At 45.2% G+C, this 13918-nt stretch overlaps 1 protein-coding gene across 2 annotated transcripts in view; it reads left to right on the forward strand.

Annotated features, from left to right (window-relative positions):
- The first annotated feature begins 1479 nt into the window (after window positions 1-1479).
- quob (quattro b) overlaps window positions 1480-13918 on the forward strand; it is a 38180-nt gene continuing 25741 nt past the window's right edge. For both annotated transcript variants that reach the window (XM_079377720.1, XM_079377721.1), the window contains exon 1: window positions 1480-1777. In XM_079377720.1, the coding sequence (XP_079233846.1) occupies window positions 1775-1777 (3 nt within the window). In that variant the 5' untranslated portion in view covers window positions 1480-1774. The remainder of the gene's footprint in view (window positions 1778-13918) is intronic.

Below are 13918 nucleotides of genomic sequence, written 5' to 3' on the forward strand. Positions count from 1 at the left end.
ATCTGTCCATCAGTCTAATTTTCACACGGTATTTTATCTTTATTCAATTATCGCTGAGAAACACAAGGACTCTATTATCCACATTCATATTCTCTGTGTCCTTGATGTTATCCATTTAACGCTCCGGACTAACTGGTAAAACCATAACGTTTAATGTCTGGCCAGAATCATCTGTCGTATTCTGTTGTTCATGTTCAGTTGGGCGGCGGCTTGTTAAAGTCAACATGAAACTGTTAAACAGTCTTAATACATGTTCTTATTATGCGTGATTTAAAGATTTGTTTTTATCAAAATGTTTCATCACAAACTTTCTCTGCCTCTGAAACAACTTTCAGTCGCTCTTATTTTTTTAACCACTTGACCAACGCTATCTCACGACCAATTTGTACGTATTTTATAATTCGTACAACCTCACTCGTACAATTTTGTACGATTTATCCAAACCCCAGTGATGGGTAGATTTAGGTGCAGGTTCGTACTAATTCATACGAATTGTGCAACTCGTAAAATATGTACAATTTAGCAAAAATCTTATGAATTTGTACGAGTGAGGTCGTAATAATTCGTACGAATTAACCGTACAAAATCTAATAAAAACTAATAAAGAAATGACAGAAGCACATCCCAATTTGAACTTATAAAAATATAAAACTGAACATAAAAATAAAAGCTACTTCAAAACATTAATATATAATATAATAATATATAAATGATACTAAAATAACACTAGTTTCACTTAGACATTCATATTACTGAAGTAAAAAAAAAGACAAATTACATCACAAAATTACTAAAAGTTAAGTTAAGTTACAAACTATGAAAACCTATATTCAAAATATAAATAATCAATATAATAGTATATAAATACTGCTAAAAAATGTTTACTGAAGTTAAATGAAAAAAATATTTCCGCAAAAATAAAAGAAGGAAAGAAAGTCATACAGAGACCAAGAAACCCACTTCTAAACAGCACATAAAAACACTGTGGTTGGTCACTGTACATGTCAATCAGACGTTCTCTTCCTGTCTAGGTGGGCGGGTCTTGGCCAAAATAAGCTGCAAAGTCGACCAAACTTTCATGCCGATGGTTAAAAGTCTAGCTTTGTGAGACTGCGTGTGTGTGAGTAATGGCCATTCCTTCTAAGAAACCATCAGTGTTTTTCATCCGTCAGTCTCCTCCTGAGAGCATCTGTGAATAATATTCAGGTGTTTGTGTAACTACACATTCCAAGACCCTCTCGCTCTCCTCTCTCTGAAGTGTTTAAACAAGAAGAAACTGAACTGTACAAAGGAAATGAAAGAATTTAGGGAGGCTTTAATGGTCTCTTTGTTGGACCGAGTGTGTGTGTGTGTGAAGGGAGGTCCTGATTTGCCACTGAGAAAAGTATGAAAAGCCTTCAGGGGGATTTCCTCTGAAAGAAAGACCTCCTCCTCCTCTTCTCCGACCCTTTATTTGCTCTCTCTGTCTCTCTCTCTCTCAAGCACTTTACAGTCGAGACAAACGGTGCAGTGAGCCGACGACAGACCGCTTGACACTTTACGTTTCTCAGCAGACGTCGTACTCTTGTACAAACTTGCAATAACTTTCTAAACAATGGCTCTGTTCCACTATAGTCCACCAGCCGTCTCTAACCGGACACCATGGAAGCCCCTCTAGATGTGAGATTAAGATGGGAATGCTGCCATTGCCAATGCAGAACTAAACTGGAACTTTTCTCTGCTGGAGGCACAGATTTTAGGATGACAACTCAGTAGCTGTGATTCATTCGTCAAGATGGTAAATAAGACTTGTTCATTTCAGTTTTTACACACGGTCTGTGTTGTTGTACCACTGACCTACTGAACCACTGATAACCGGACTACTGAACTATAGTGATAGCTGACTGCTGTTGCAGGTGACCATGATTTAGTCCTTAACGTGCATTAATGTTCATCTAGCATGGCTATAGTTAAAAAAAGTTTTTACTTTTTACACTTTGTTGCTGCAAAAGTTTCTTTAGTTTGCATGAACTTCTTGAAGTTCGTCAGATTATGTGGTTACACTTTATTTCGATAGTCCACTTGAGACATTCTACTAACTATAAGTAACTTTGCAACTACATGTCTACTAACTCTCAGTAGCATAGGTTTAGTAGAATAAGTTGACATATGCTTGCAAAGTTTCTCATAGTCAGTATGTTGTGGACCCATCAAAATAAAGTGTTAGAAGATATGAAGCAGACAGTCTACTAATGACTGCTAGTTGACATGTAGTTGCGAAGTTACTTACTGTTAGTAGAATGTCTGAAGTGGACTATCGAAATAAAGTGTTACCGCTTGTGTTACTGATAAAAATGAACATTCAGAAGTTTCAACAATCGGTTAAAACACTTCATTACAGACTTTAAAAGACCAGCATGTAATGAGCAAAATGGATTTCAGCTTTCATTTTATTTTTTCCTTTGACTCTAGCCCTTTGTGTCGCGATCTCTCAGCAAGAATAAAAAAAGATTCATCTTTCGCAGTTGTTTATAAATGAAAAACCTCCTAGATTTCCAGTGTGGTCTCAGATTTTTCTTGAGATCCTCAGCACACTCTCCAGCACACATTGAGCTTTGTCTCTAAATTGATGGTTTGTTATGCCTCTCTGAATGACTGATGGTGTTTGGCTGAGTGCTGAAGCTTTATGTTGTGTTTTATTTGACTTAGGCAGGTGTGTTTCATCTCTGATACTGCAGTGATTTACACACTGACAGGTACAGGAGAGCAGATCGAGGTGTGTTTAAGGCATGTTTGTGGATTCATACCTTTGGAGTTCATGCCCACTATGAACCTGCAGAGCTGAAACCAGTCTACACTTCTTTTAGATGATAATACAGCTTACACTGTATTTATCTGTTATTTCACCAATATGTTCCGCCAAAAGTAACTGTTGGAGCTGTTGGCGCTCTGTGCCGTTAAACGCAAAGCGTCAGATCACATTCATTGTCTTCACAGATAGCATAAACGCTTCACAACAGACATACAATGAGCTCTGAGATTAAGTGATGACATACTACCAATCAAAAGTTTAGGGCCAGTAAGATTGTTGAAGAAATTAGTACTTTTATTCAGCAAGGATGCATTAAATTGTTGAAAAATGACAGTAATCACATTTCTAATATTACAAAAAGATTTCTATTTCAAATAAATGCTGTTCATTTGAACTTTCTATTCATCAAAGAATCCTGAATAAAATGTATCATGGTTTCCATAAAAATATGTAGCAGCACAACTGTTTTTAACATTGATAATACTCAGAAATGTTTGTTGAGCAGTAAATCAGTATATTATTATGATTTCTGAAGATCATGTGACACTGAAGACTGGAGTAATGATGCTGAAAATACAGCTGCAGATCACATTACATATGACAATACATTCACATAGAAAATAGTTATTTTAAATTGCAATATTTCACAATATTATTATTTTATTTTTGATCAAATAATCGCAGCCTTGTTGAGCAGGAGAGACTTTTTCATAAACATTAAAAACTTTCCAGCGCTCCCCAAACTTTGAACAGTAGTACTGTGTTCAACCTCAATGTACAAATTGTGTTTATTTGCCAAAATTTCAGAGAGAAAACTTAAGATACACTACTCAAAGAAGTCTTGTACCGTTGTCTTTTTTGTTGATGTTCAAATACATTTATAATCATATTGCAATTCTTTGATTCAACTCACTTGGTTTTATTCAAAGCTTAGAAGAATGTTTAAAAAAAACAAACACTAAATGTTTATTTTGTAGAAACACCAATAAAAGTCTCCCAAATTTTTGTTTGCCATAATTTATGTTAAAAATAAAACTCCCCACTGTAATTTGTCATCTACACACCTTTCTGTATGTGACGTGCACAACAGTGTGCTAAATCGACAAATTTAAACATTACAGTAACACATGGGTTTGACGCCAAATATGAACATCATGTGATGTTGGACTTGACAGGTTGCAATGTACAGAAGTGTTGGGACGTCCTGCAGGGGATGTTTAGAGCGTTGAGCAGGCCACTCACCTGCACACTTGTTTTCTTGTGCAGTGGTTAAACTGACCGTTTGACAGCTGCGCTTACTGGAGAAAAACACCATTAGAGCAAACGCTCTCATTCATACACATAAACAACAGTCACGCTGTGCTCGGGCCTGTTAGCAGCTCTCACAGACCCTGACAACACCAAACACACACTCTACCGCAGAAACACACTCATGCCTTCTGGCATCTACCTGTCACAGGATTAGTGTTCAACGCAGACAGCGGTGTTTGTCTGTGACACAGAGTCTGTTAAAACAAACTTAGTCAACTGCCTTGCTCTCTACACAGGCAGCTGCCCTTTAAGACAACACCATAACTGAAACTATAATATACTTTATCATACAATAAACTTTACCATAATAAAGTGAGAATTTTGTAACTCTCTACATAAATAGAAAGACTGAAAAAGTGCTTCTGTCGAACTGATAGGGTTTAGACTAGGGCTAGGCAATTAATAAATATTGTTCCCTTCCAGGAACGTCGAGCTGCGTCGGAAGACGCTAGGGGAACGCCATCAGCGTAACCGACGCTCTGAATATCGTCTACACCTAGTCCGATAGAAGGGCGAGGCGTCACGGGCGGAGTGACGTCACGACCAGGAAGTATATAAGCACGTGAGGCAGAGCCCGCGTCAGCTTTTTGTCATTCAGCAAGCGCTCTGTGTGTTGTCAGTCCATATCTGTTTGTGAGTCTTATTTAGTGTTGTATGTCCTGAAAAGAAATTAGACATCCCTAAAGCCAAGACCAAAACAGGGGGCGATCCTAGATCGCGTTTCAGATTGTGTGCTAGTCCACTGCCTGCGTTATGAAAAAAAAAAGCATTATGAGCGGGGACACACATGATCTGTGCGTGGTCTACCTGAGTGCGGAGCGCGAGGCAGCGGCTCTCGAGGGAGCTGACTGCCCGCATTGTGAGCGGCTCTCGCTGCGCACACTCCGCACTCGGAGGGCTCTCTTCGAGAAGAGAGTCTTTGTGAGCTCCCCGCGTGGTGCTGGCCCCGCTTTTGCCTAGGCAGAGCGGCGGCTGCGCTCGTGGGACTCACAGGCTGATTTGGCGAACGAGAGTGAGACGGGAATGTCCCTATCTCCTCCCGTATCCGTCAGATCTGGCGCCCCGTCTCGCGATTCGGAAGCGGTCTCTTCCCCCCGAGACGAGGGCTCAACGCTTCGTCTGTCTTCCTCCGAGGAGGTTGACGTGACGAGCGTTGATGAGGTTTCGCCGCCTCTGTCGCCCCAATTTATATAGAAGGAAAGCGAGCTCTCCACGCGCTGTCGGCCCCGCTTTTGTGCAAAAGAAAGATAGAGCGGTGGCTGCGCTCGCGCGGCTCGCAAATGGATCAAAACAAATCCAGCGCCCGCTCTCTGTGCTCGGAAGCGGTTCTCTTCCCCCAGAGAGAGGGCTCGTCGCCCCGCTTGTCTTCCTACCGAGGAGGTGGATGAGAAATGATGAGCGTTGTAAACTCTAGTGTTGCACAAGCACAAATAAAGCCAGCCCCACTCTGTCGAGGCAGAGCGGTGGCTGCGCTCGTTGGGCTCGTAGAGAAAAAAGGCTGATCTGGCTGGCGGGCATATAGAAGAGAAGAGAAAAGAAACTATCTTCTCCCGTATCCACCAGATCTGGCGCCCCGTCTCGTGGTTCGGAAGCGGTACTCTTCCCCCCGAGACGAGGGCTTGACGCTGCGTCCTCCGAGGAAAAGGGATGTGACGAGCGTTGACGAGGTTTCGCCGCCTCTCTCGCCCCAGTGTGAGGAGCCACAAGAGCCTTCAGTTTCCCCCGATCTCCACCGAGGTGTTGAGATCGCGGGTGGAATCTTTGAGGGCAGATGGTATGCGCGCTCTCGAAATTCAGGCGGCTGCTGGGCGGGCGCAGCCTCCTCCGCATACCAGCTCCTCGCGCAGCAGGTCCTGACGGGCGAGCCCCAGGACCGCGGAGAGCGACCCCTACTGGGGTGGAGCGGCTTGCACCGCGGTACACGGTGACCGTCTCCCCTCGGTGCTCTCCGGGGATTTGTCTGTCAACCCTGCAGTTCCAGGGCACAGCAGGTCCCAGCGAGTGTTTTTCTCAGAATTCCCCGCCGGTAGTGACTGCGGGCCTGAGAAACTCGCCTCAGTTGCCAGAGACCGCGTCTCCCTCCGAAGCTCCGCAGCGAGACAGCGGTCTGGCCATTTCTCGGACACCAGAGGTCAGTTTCGAGAGCCTGATTCCCTTAGTAGACCATTGGGCAGTGAGCTGCCGAATGCGTCTCTTTGGGCCCTGCCTGGCAGGGTCTGGTTCGTTCAGAGGTCCTGACGGGCGAGCCCCAGGACTGCGGAGGACGACCCCTACTGGGGTGGAGCGGCTTGCACCGCGGCACACGGTGACCGTCTCCCCTCGGTGTCCTCCGGGGATCTGTCTGTCAACCCTGCAGGTCCAGGGCACAGCAGGTCCCAGCGAGTGCTTTCTCAGAATTCCCCGCCGGTAGTGACTGCGGGCCTGAGAACCTCGCCTCAAGCGCCAGAGACCGCGTCTTCCTCCGGACTTCCGCAGCAAGACAGTGGTCTGGCCATATCTCTAACACCAGAGGTCAGTCTCGAGAGACTGATTCCCTTAGTAGATCATCTAGCGGCCAGGCAGCGGCTACCAGATGTGTCTCTTTAGGTCCTGCAGACGGTAGAGCATGGTTATTCCATCCAGTTCGATGGGCCACCTCCGCCGTTCAACGGGGTTTGCGTGACTACGGTCCGCCCCGAGCAGGCTCTGGTTCTGGGACAAGAAGTCGAGAATTTAGTAAGGAAGGAAGCCATCGAGTGGTTCCTCCTCACGGAGTTCACGCCGGCGGCTCAGCCGGCACTTCATTGTTCCAGAGAAGGATGAGGGGCTGAGGCCCATACTGGATTTGGGGTTCTGAACCACTCAGCCAGAAAGCTGAAGTTCAAGATACTCACTGGCAGGCAGATCGTGTCTCAAATCAGGTCCGAGGACTGATTTGTCACGACAGACCTCTCCAGTTACCCATCCTTCCCTTTCACAGGGAGTTCCTGAGGTTCGCTTTTGGGGGCAAAGCGTATCGGGTTCCTCCTCTCGGCCTTACACTCTCACCCCGCACTTTCACTAAGTGTGTGGATGCGGCACTAGTCCCGTTGCGACTGCAGAGCATCTGCATACTCAATTGCATCGACGATTGGTCGATCCTCGCTCAATCAGAGCGGGTGGCGATTCGGCATCGAGGTGTCGTTTTCGCCCACGTGAAAGATTTGGGGGTTAAGACTAAACGCCGAGGAAAGTGTGCTTTCTCCAGCTAGAGAACCACTTACCCAGGCGTAGTGAGGGATTCGACCACGATGCAGGCTCGTTTGACCCCTGCTCGGATCGAGTCGATCCTCACGGCAGTCAAGAGAGTGCGAGAAGGCCAGCCATTCACTGTCAAGCAGTTTCAGAGACTGCTTGGGCTCATGGCAGCTGCGTCCAGCGTGACTACTTCTGGCCTGCTGTACATGACGCCCCTACAGTGGTGGCTCAAGACCAAGGGGTCTCCCCGAGGGGAGACTTGCTCCGCGCTGTCTAAGTGTCACGCCGCTGTCCGTGCCTTAGACATGTGGAGGAATCCTTGAGTCTTGTCTCAGGGCCCGGTGATGGGAGCTCCTTGTTGCCGCGTTTCGCTAGCGACGGACGCTTCCCTCACCGGCTGGGGTGCGGTCATGAGTGGCCACCCTGCCCGCGGTCTGTGGAGTGGTCGCCACCTACGTGGCATATCAACCAGCTAGAGATCCTAGCCGTGTTCTGTGTGCGCAGGCACTTCCTCCCAGACCCAAGAGATCACCACGTGCTGGTGCGAATATGGGAGCAGACGTCCTGTCGAGACAGGGGCTGAGGCCCGGGGAATGGATGCTTCACCCCGAGGGGTGAAGCAGATTTGGAAGGCTGTGGCCAGGCACAGGTGGACCTCTTCGCCGCTTGAGAGTTAGCGCAATGTCCCCTCTGGTTCTCTCTAGCCCCTCCAGCTCCTCCGGGACTGGACGCTATGGTACAGACGTGGAGACCGAGGCTCCGTCCGTACGCCTTCCCCCCCGATCGCTCTGCTCCCGGGAGTTCTGGAGAGAGTGCGCCGGGACGAGGTCAGTCTACTGCTGGTAGCACCGTTCTGGCCGGGCCGAGTATGGTTCTCGGACCTGATTTCTCTTCTCGACGGCACCCCGTGGCCGGTGCCGATCAGGAGAGATCTCCTCTCACAGGCCGGGGGCACCATGGTGCACCCCCGCCTGGAGCTATGGAAGCTGTGGGTATGGCCTCTGAGGGGGCACAACTCATAGTTTCCGGTCTGTCAACCGAGGTTGTCGAGACCCTCCTCCAATCCAGAGCTCCCTCCACGAGGAAACTGTACGCCTGGAAGTGGAAGCTTTCACTTCTTGGTGCGGAGACCACCAGCTCGACCCAGTCAACTGCCCGATTCGCGCAGTTCTGGAGTTCCTGCAGGCCCGCTTCTCCGCAGGGTTAACCCACTCCACTGTTAAGGTCTACGTGGCAGTTATCTCTTTGTACCACGCCCTTAGCGGTGGCCAGTCAGTGGGCAGACACCCCCTAGCTACACGTTTCCTCCGGTGCGCTGAGGCTGAGGCCTCCGGTACGATCATGCGTCCCGACTCGGGACCTGGCTGTGGTTCTGAGGTTCGGTGCGAGCACCTTGAGCCTATCGAGGAGATAACAGATGGACTCCTCACCATCAAGATCGTCTTCTTGCTGGCCATCACTTCTCTGAGGAGGGTGTGTGGCCTTCAGGCCCTGTCTGCGGCCCCTTCGATGTTGACTGTGCGCCCGGTTTGGCGAAAGTCTTTCTCTACCCCTGTGCGGGGTACGTTCCGAAGGTTCCAACGGTCATACCACAGCCGGTCGTACTCCAGGCCTCTGTCCTCCTCCCTTCGGGGAGCCCGGCCAGGAGAGGCACAACTATATGTGTCCAGTGTGAGCACTGGGCACGTACATCCACAGAGCTGCCCTGTGGAGGAAGTCGGACCAACTGCTCGAGGGCCTTGGTCCGCCTAAGAGGGTAGGGCTTGGTAGCCCACTCTTAGTAAGTGATGTTGGATGCTGTCAATTTTGCTTACGAGGCCTCTGGGCTTGCCCATCCGTGGGAGTCAGAGTGCACTCAACCAGAGGTATGGCGGCCTTCAAGGCCTTTTTGGACAGATGTACCGATCAGGGCATCTACGACGCTGCTGGGTAGTCCACGCCCCTGACTTCGCCAGGTTACGACCTCGACATCCGAGCCACTACAGGCTCTTCTGTCCTCTTGGCCTGACATCAGGCAGGGACTTGTCAGTCTGGCGGCGTTGGTATAGCGTTCCCCTAGCGTCTTCCGACGCAGCTCGACGTTCCTGGAAGGGAACGAACCAGGTTACGTATGTAACCCAGGTTCCCTGAAGGGAACGAGAGCTGCGTCTCGCAGCCATACTTCCGGCATCCCTGCCAGCGCTTGCTTCATGACATGAAGCTGACGCGGGCTCTGCCTCACGTGCTTATATACTTCCTGGTCGTGACGTCACTCCGCCCGTGACGCCTCGCCCTTCTATCGGACTAGGTGTAGACGATATTCAGAGCGTCGGTTACGCTGATGGCGTTCCCCTAGCGTCTTCCGACGCAGCTCTCGTTCCCTTCAGGGAACCTGGGTTACATACGTAACCTGGTTCGATATTTATTAATAATTATCCTGAGTAATTTTAAATATTTAGCCTACATCTAGATGATCAGGTATGTGTCGCTAACGCTTGCATCAAAATAAAACCAAAAGTTCATTATTCAGAAATAACTCAAATGTACCATTTGAAAATCTGGAATCTGAGGGTGCAAAAAAATATATATATATTGAGAAAATCGCCTATAACTTTGTCCAAATGAAGTTCTAGCAAGGCATATTACTAATCAAAGGTTAAGTTTTTATATATTCACAGTAGGAAATTTACAACATATCTTCATGGAATATGATCTTAATATCAATGATTTTTGGCATAAAAGAAAAATCGATACTTTTGATCCATACAATGTATTTTGGCTATTGCTATAAATATACCCCAGTGACTTAAGACTGGTTTTGTGGTCCAGGATCCCATAAACAAATCAACATATCACTTTTTGAGTTTACCGCAATGCATACTGGGATTGGTATACAGTGCTAATGATTCTAAATGAAGAATGTGGCTGATGCCCTAAAATACTGACTATGTAGGGAGCTCACTAAGATGTGGATCAAAGCCCCAGTGCGGTTTTACAGATTTGTTTTGGCACACTAAATAAGTTAGTGGGTTACAGCTGTTGAAACACTGCCGGTATGATGCCTTAAGGATAGGAAATAAAACAAAAAGGTTTTTCTTGTAACTCCACAAAGTTAACACAGCATTTTACTGAGAGTAACCACCCCGTGTCTGACATGTCGTAAAATATATTTTAAGGGCTTTTTATAATCATCAGCAAACTGGACTATGATGTTTTGTGCATTTTCCCCTCAAAAAATGTGATCTTTTGACCTCGCAGAGTTCCTGTCAAGCGCACAAAGAGAAATCTGATGATTTACATCTGTTTTCTATTAGCATGTTGTTCATCATCCAGATGTTCCCCGTCACCTGGTGTCCCAGTACCCTACAAAACATCCTGGAAATAAAGGGATTTTCTGAAGAGCACATACACTGGGTTGCCAGATCCTAGACTAGTGATTTTAAATCCAGATTTTTAGGGTGTCTCTGCCAACACTATGGTAATGTTCTCAGTTCTTTCTTCCATTTTTCTACCTGACGCAATGCTCCAATTATTCTGAAGTTCAGGGGGCCATAAGCAATCCGAGCATGTGTGCTATACAGCCGTGATACATTCATGGTCTTTTGTGTGTTTTGGGTTGCCAATATTTATTTTGGAAACAAGTCCCAGGACCCTCAATCAAAATCCAATGAAATATAATATCCGGGATCATTTGGAGTCAGTTTTGCAGTCTTAGATCTCAGCGAGAAACCACAGAGCGTTGCTACATCAGCAGGGCATACTGGGGAGAAAGTCAATAAAATATACGAGCTGTAAAAATAAGCTGGCAGCGTGCAGAGACAGACGTGTTCGTGAGACCTGCAGATGTCAGAGGTGATATATGGCTGTTTAAGGTTTAATATGTTCTGGAAATAAACGCTCAAGTGCTGCTAGAGTGTCTGTGAGAGATTTGTTTATGGATAAATGGATATAGAAGAGATATTGGAATGGGGAGGAAAACAGGGAAGACAAAAGAAGCAAAGACAAAGCACAAAGGCAGAAAATCTAAACACTTGCACTGTGTCTTGCCAAAACTAAATCACTCTTATTATAATCAGCGAAGCTACCTACACTGGAACATCCGTTGCATCCTTATGCATTTATATAAATCTCATTATTATTACTAAATCATTTTATTGACTAATATCTGCATTCATGCACTGCATGGGTTGCAAAAAATGTAAAAAAGGCAAGGAAAGTATGAAGGCAATTTATTCTGAGCTAATGAGAAATGCATTACGCAATATAGAGATGGTTTGTTTATCATTTTACTTCTGAAGTTTAATCTGTGATAACATGCAGCTTTGATGCTTTCACTGTAGACTCACTTTTTTTGCTTGCAGACATTGTTAGCATCTTTTAAACTTATTTTGATTACTGATTCATAAAGAAATGCATGAAGGCGATTTATTCTGATCCAATGAGAAATATATTATGGTCCAAGAAATGCACTAAAATAGTAAGTACCAAGAAAACCCATACACAAATTATACATTGCACCAAAAGTGCAATGTATCCAATTCGAATAAAAAACAAAAACATAAGAACCTCAAGTTCTATAAAAATCATGCCAGACATGCAGAGGAAAACGACAGACTTCAGCTATATAAAGAAAAATGTTTTTTTATAAAAAGAGCTAAAGTTGTTGCAAAGAAGAACCTTTCTTTTAAAAACCGCATTCAGACAAGCGAGTTAATCGAGGAGTAGCTTGTCAGATGTTGTAGATGTTTGTCTGATGAGAGCGGCCAGTGGTGTGAGAAAGCTCCATTGTGCCAAACTCTGTAAGGAGTTAAAGCACGGTGGCACAGAGACAAAGACAACACTGTCCTGAAGAGGGAGGAGAGGATGAAGAGAGAGGAGAGCTGCTGGGAGAGACGGATCACAATTACTGGAATCTGACAGCTGAAATGAGAGACTTTCCAAAGCTTACAGATGATGAAGAATCCCGTTCAGGTTAGATTAGTGTTCATCTCAAGAGTGCACATGGACTTTCTAACTTCAAGCACTTGTACTTTTAACATTTTTGTGTTCTTTGTGCAACCCAGAACTGAATACAGAGCCTGAAAAGAGAGGCTCTGAGTGCCTCTTTTGTCCCATGCCAAATGCACAAGTCAAGACACAGGACTAATATTTTCAAACACATGCCACATAGCTGGTACTATTCTGCTATTGAATTTTGTTTTTGCATGTGTTTATTTAAGTGTGGACACTTTTGGCCCTCTGGATTTGAACTTCAATACACAGCTTCCTTAAAACACACTTTTCACACTCTCTCTCTCGTTTAATTTGGTAACTAAGCGTGCAACACCACCGTGTTATTTCCACTAAAGGCCCTATTTTCACACCCGTGTTAGATATGCCCATGCACAAACAATTATACAACTGTTGTGAAAGCATTAAATCAAAATACAATTTCTCTGCCATTGCAACAAGCAAGTGGGCATCTGTGGGCATATATGTAGGAAGCGCATGTAAATGAAGCACTTCTTGCATAATGAATAAATTAATATAATTGATTGGAAGACATGCTATAAAATCACTGATATCACTGATTCTGTTATGACTTTAGTAAGTGATTAACCTATTAGTGATGCTTGCCTTAGCAAACACCTCTAAATACAAGGCTGTTGAAAACAGGCTGTTTAATTTGCATTTATGAAATCATCTGCAAAAACCTTCAGAATCAATTACAGCTGAGCTTTGGTGTGTTTCAAACATTAGACTGAAGCATACAATTACCTGTTGAGATCTGTGTCATGTAATTATAGAGAGACTTGTGCACTGCCAAATGAAAAGATGTTTTTGCAACAGATATTTATGTGTAGATTTAATTGAGAGTTGTCACACCAAAACTGTACAGCTAAAATGAAGGCTCTTGCAGGCGAGAAAAAATGTGAAAAAATACCCTCATCTCCAGATATCAAATGAGCCTTAAAATGAACTTTCCAAAGTTCAGCCAAGGGCTTTGTCTAAGGGTGACATTTACAAAAACACTGAGAAATGCAATTGACAGTCTCCTGAATGCAAATACCAGGCTACAGGAACAACGCCAGGCTCCAGTTATCCTTCATTTGGGATCCCTGAGTTTGACTTGGACGTGTTTGGAAAACTGAGGTGTGGACATATAACAGGAGAAGTAACGGGGGGTTAAACAGAACGACGGGCTCAGAGCCATGGCGAGACCGTCATCAGCACCATGCAGATGTGTTTACTGAAGAAGAAGAAAGGGAGAGGATGGGAAAGTCAGCCAGAGAACCGAAGCGGTTCCACATGCAACCAGGATGGACCACCCGGAATGAGACACAAGCATGGGCCAGACAAACTACTTTGGTTAACGATTAAAAAAAAAAAAAGGCTATTGTGTCATTCCACAATCGTTCAAAATTATTAATCATTAAACCTATTGTGGAAGGTCTGGTTCTAATTCTGTTCAGGATCATAAAACATACACACTGAGGAGAAGCTTACAATTCGAAATGCTTCAAATCACTTGGAATATCAAGCAGGAAACAGTGAGAACGTGAGAAAGTCTAGTGCAGATAAACATCAATGCGTGCATACTTCATGAGTACATGACAAAGCAAACATTAGATGTCTGTATCA

This window comes from Barbus barbus (assembly GCF_936440315.1).
Source record: "Barbus barbus genome assembly, chromosome: 25".
Taxonomy (NCBI): Eukaryota; Metazoa; Chordata; class Actinopteri; order Cypriniformes; family Cyprinidae; genus Barbus; species Barbus barbus.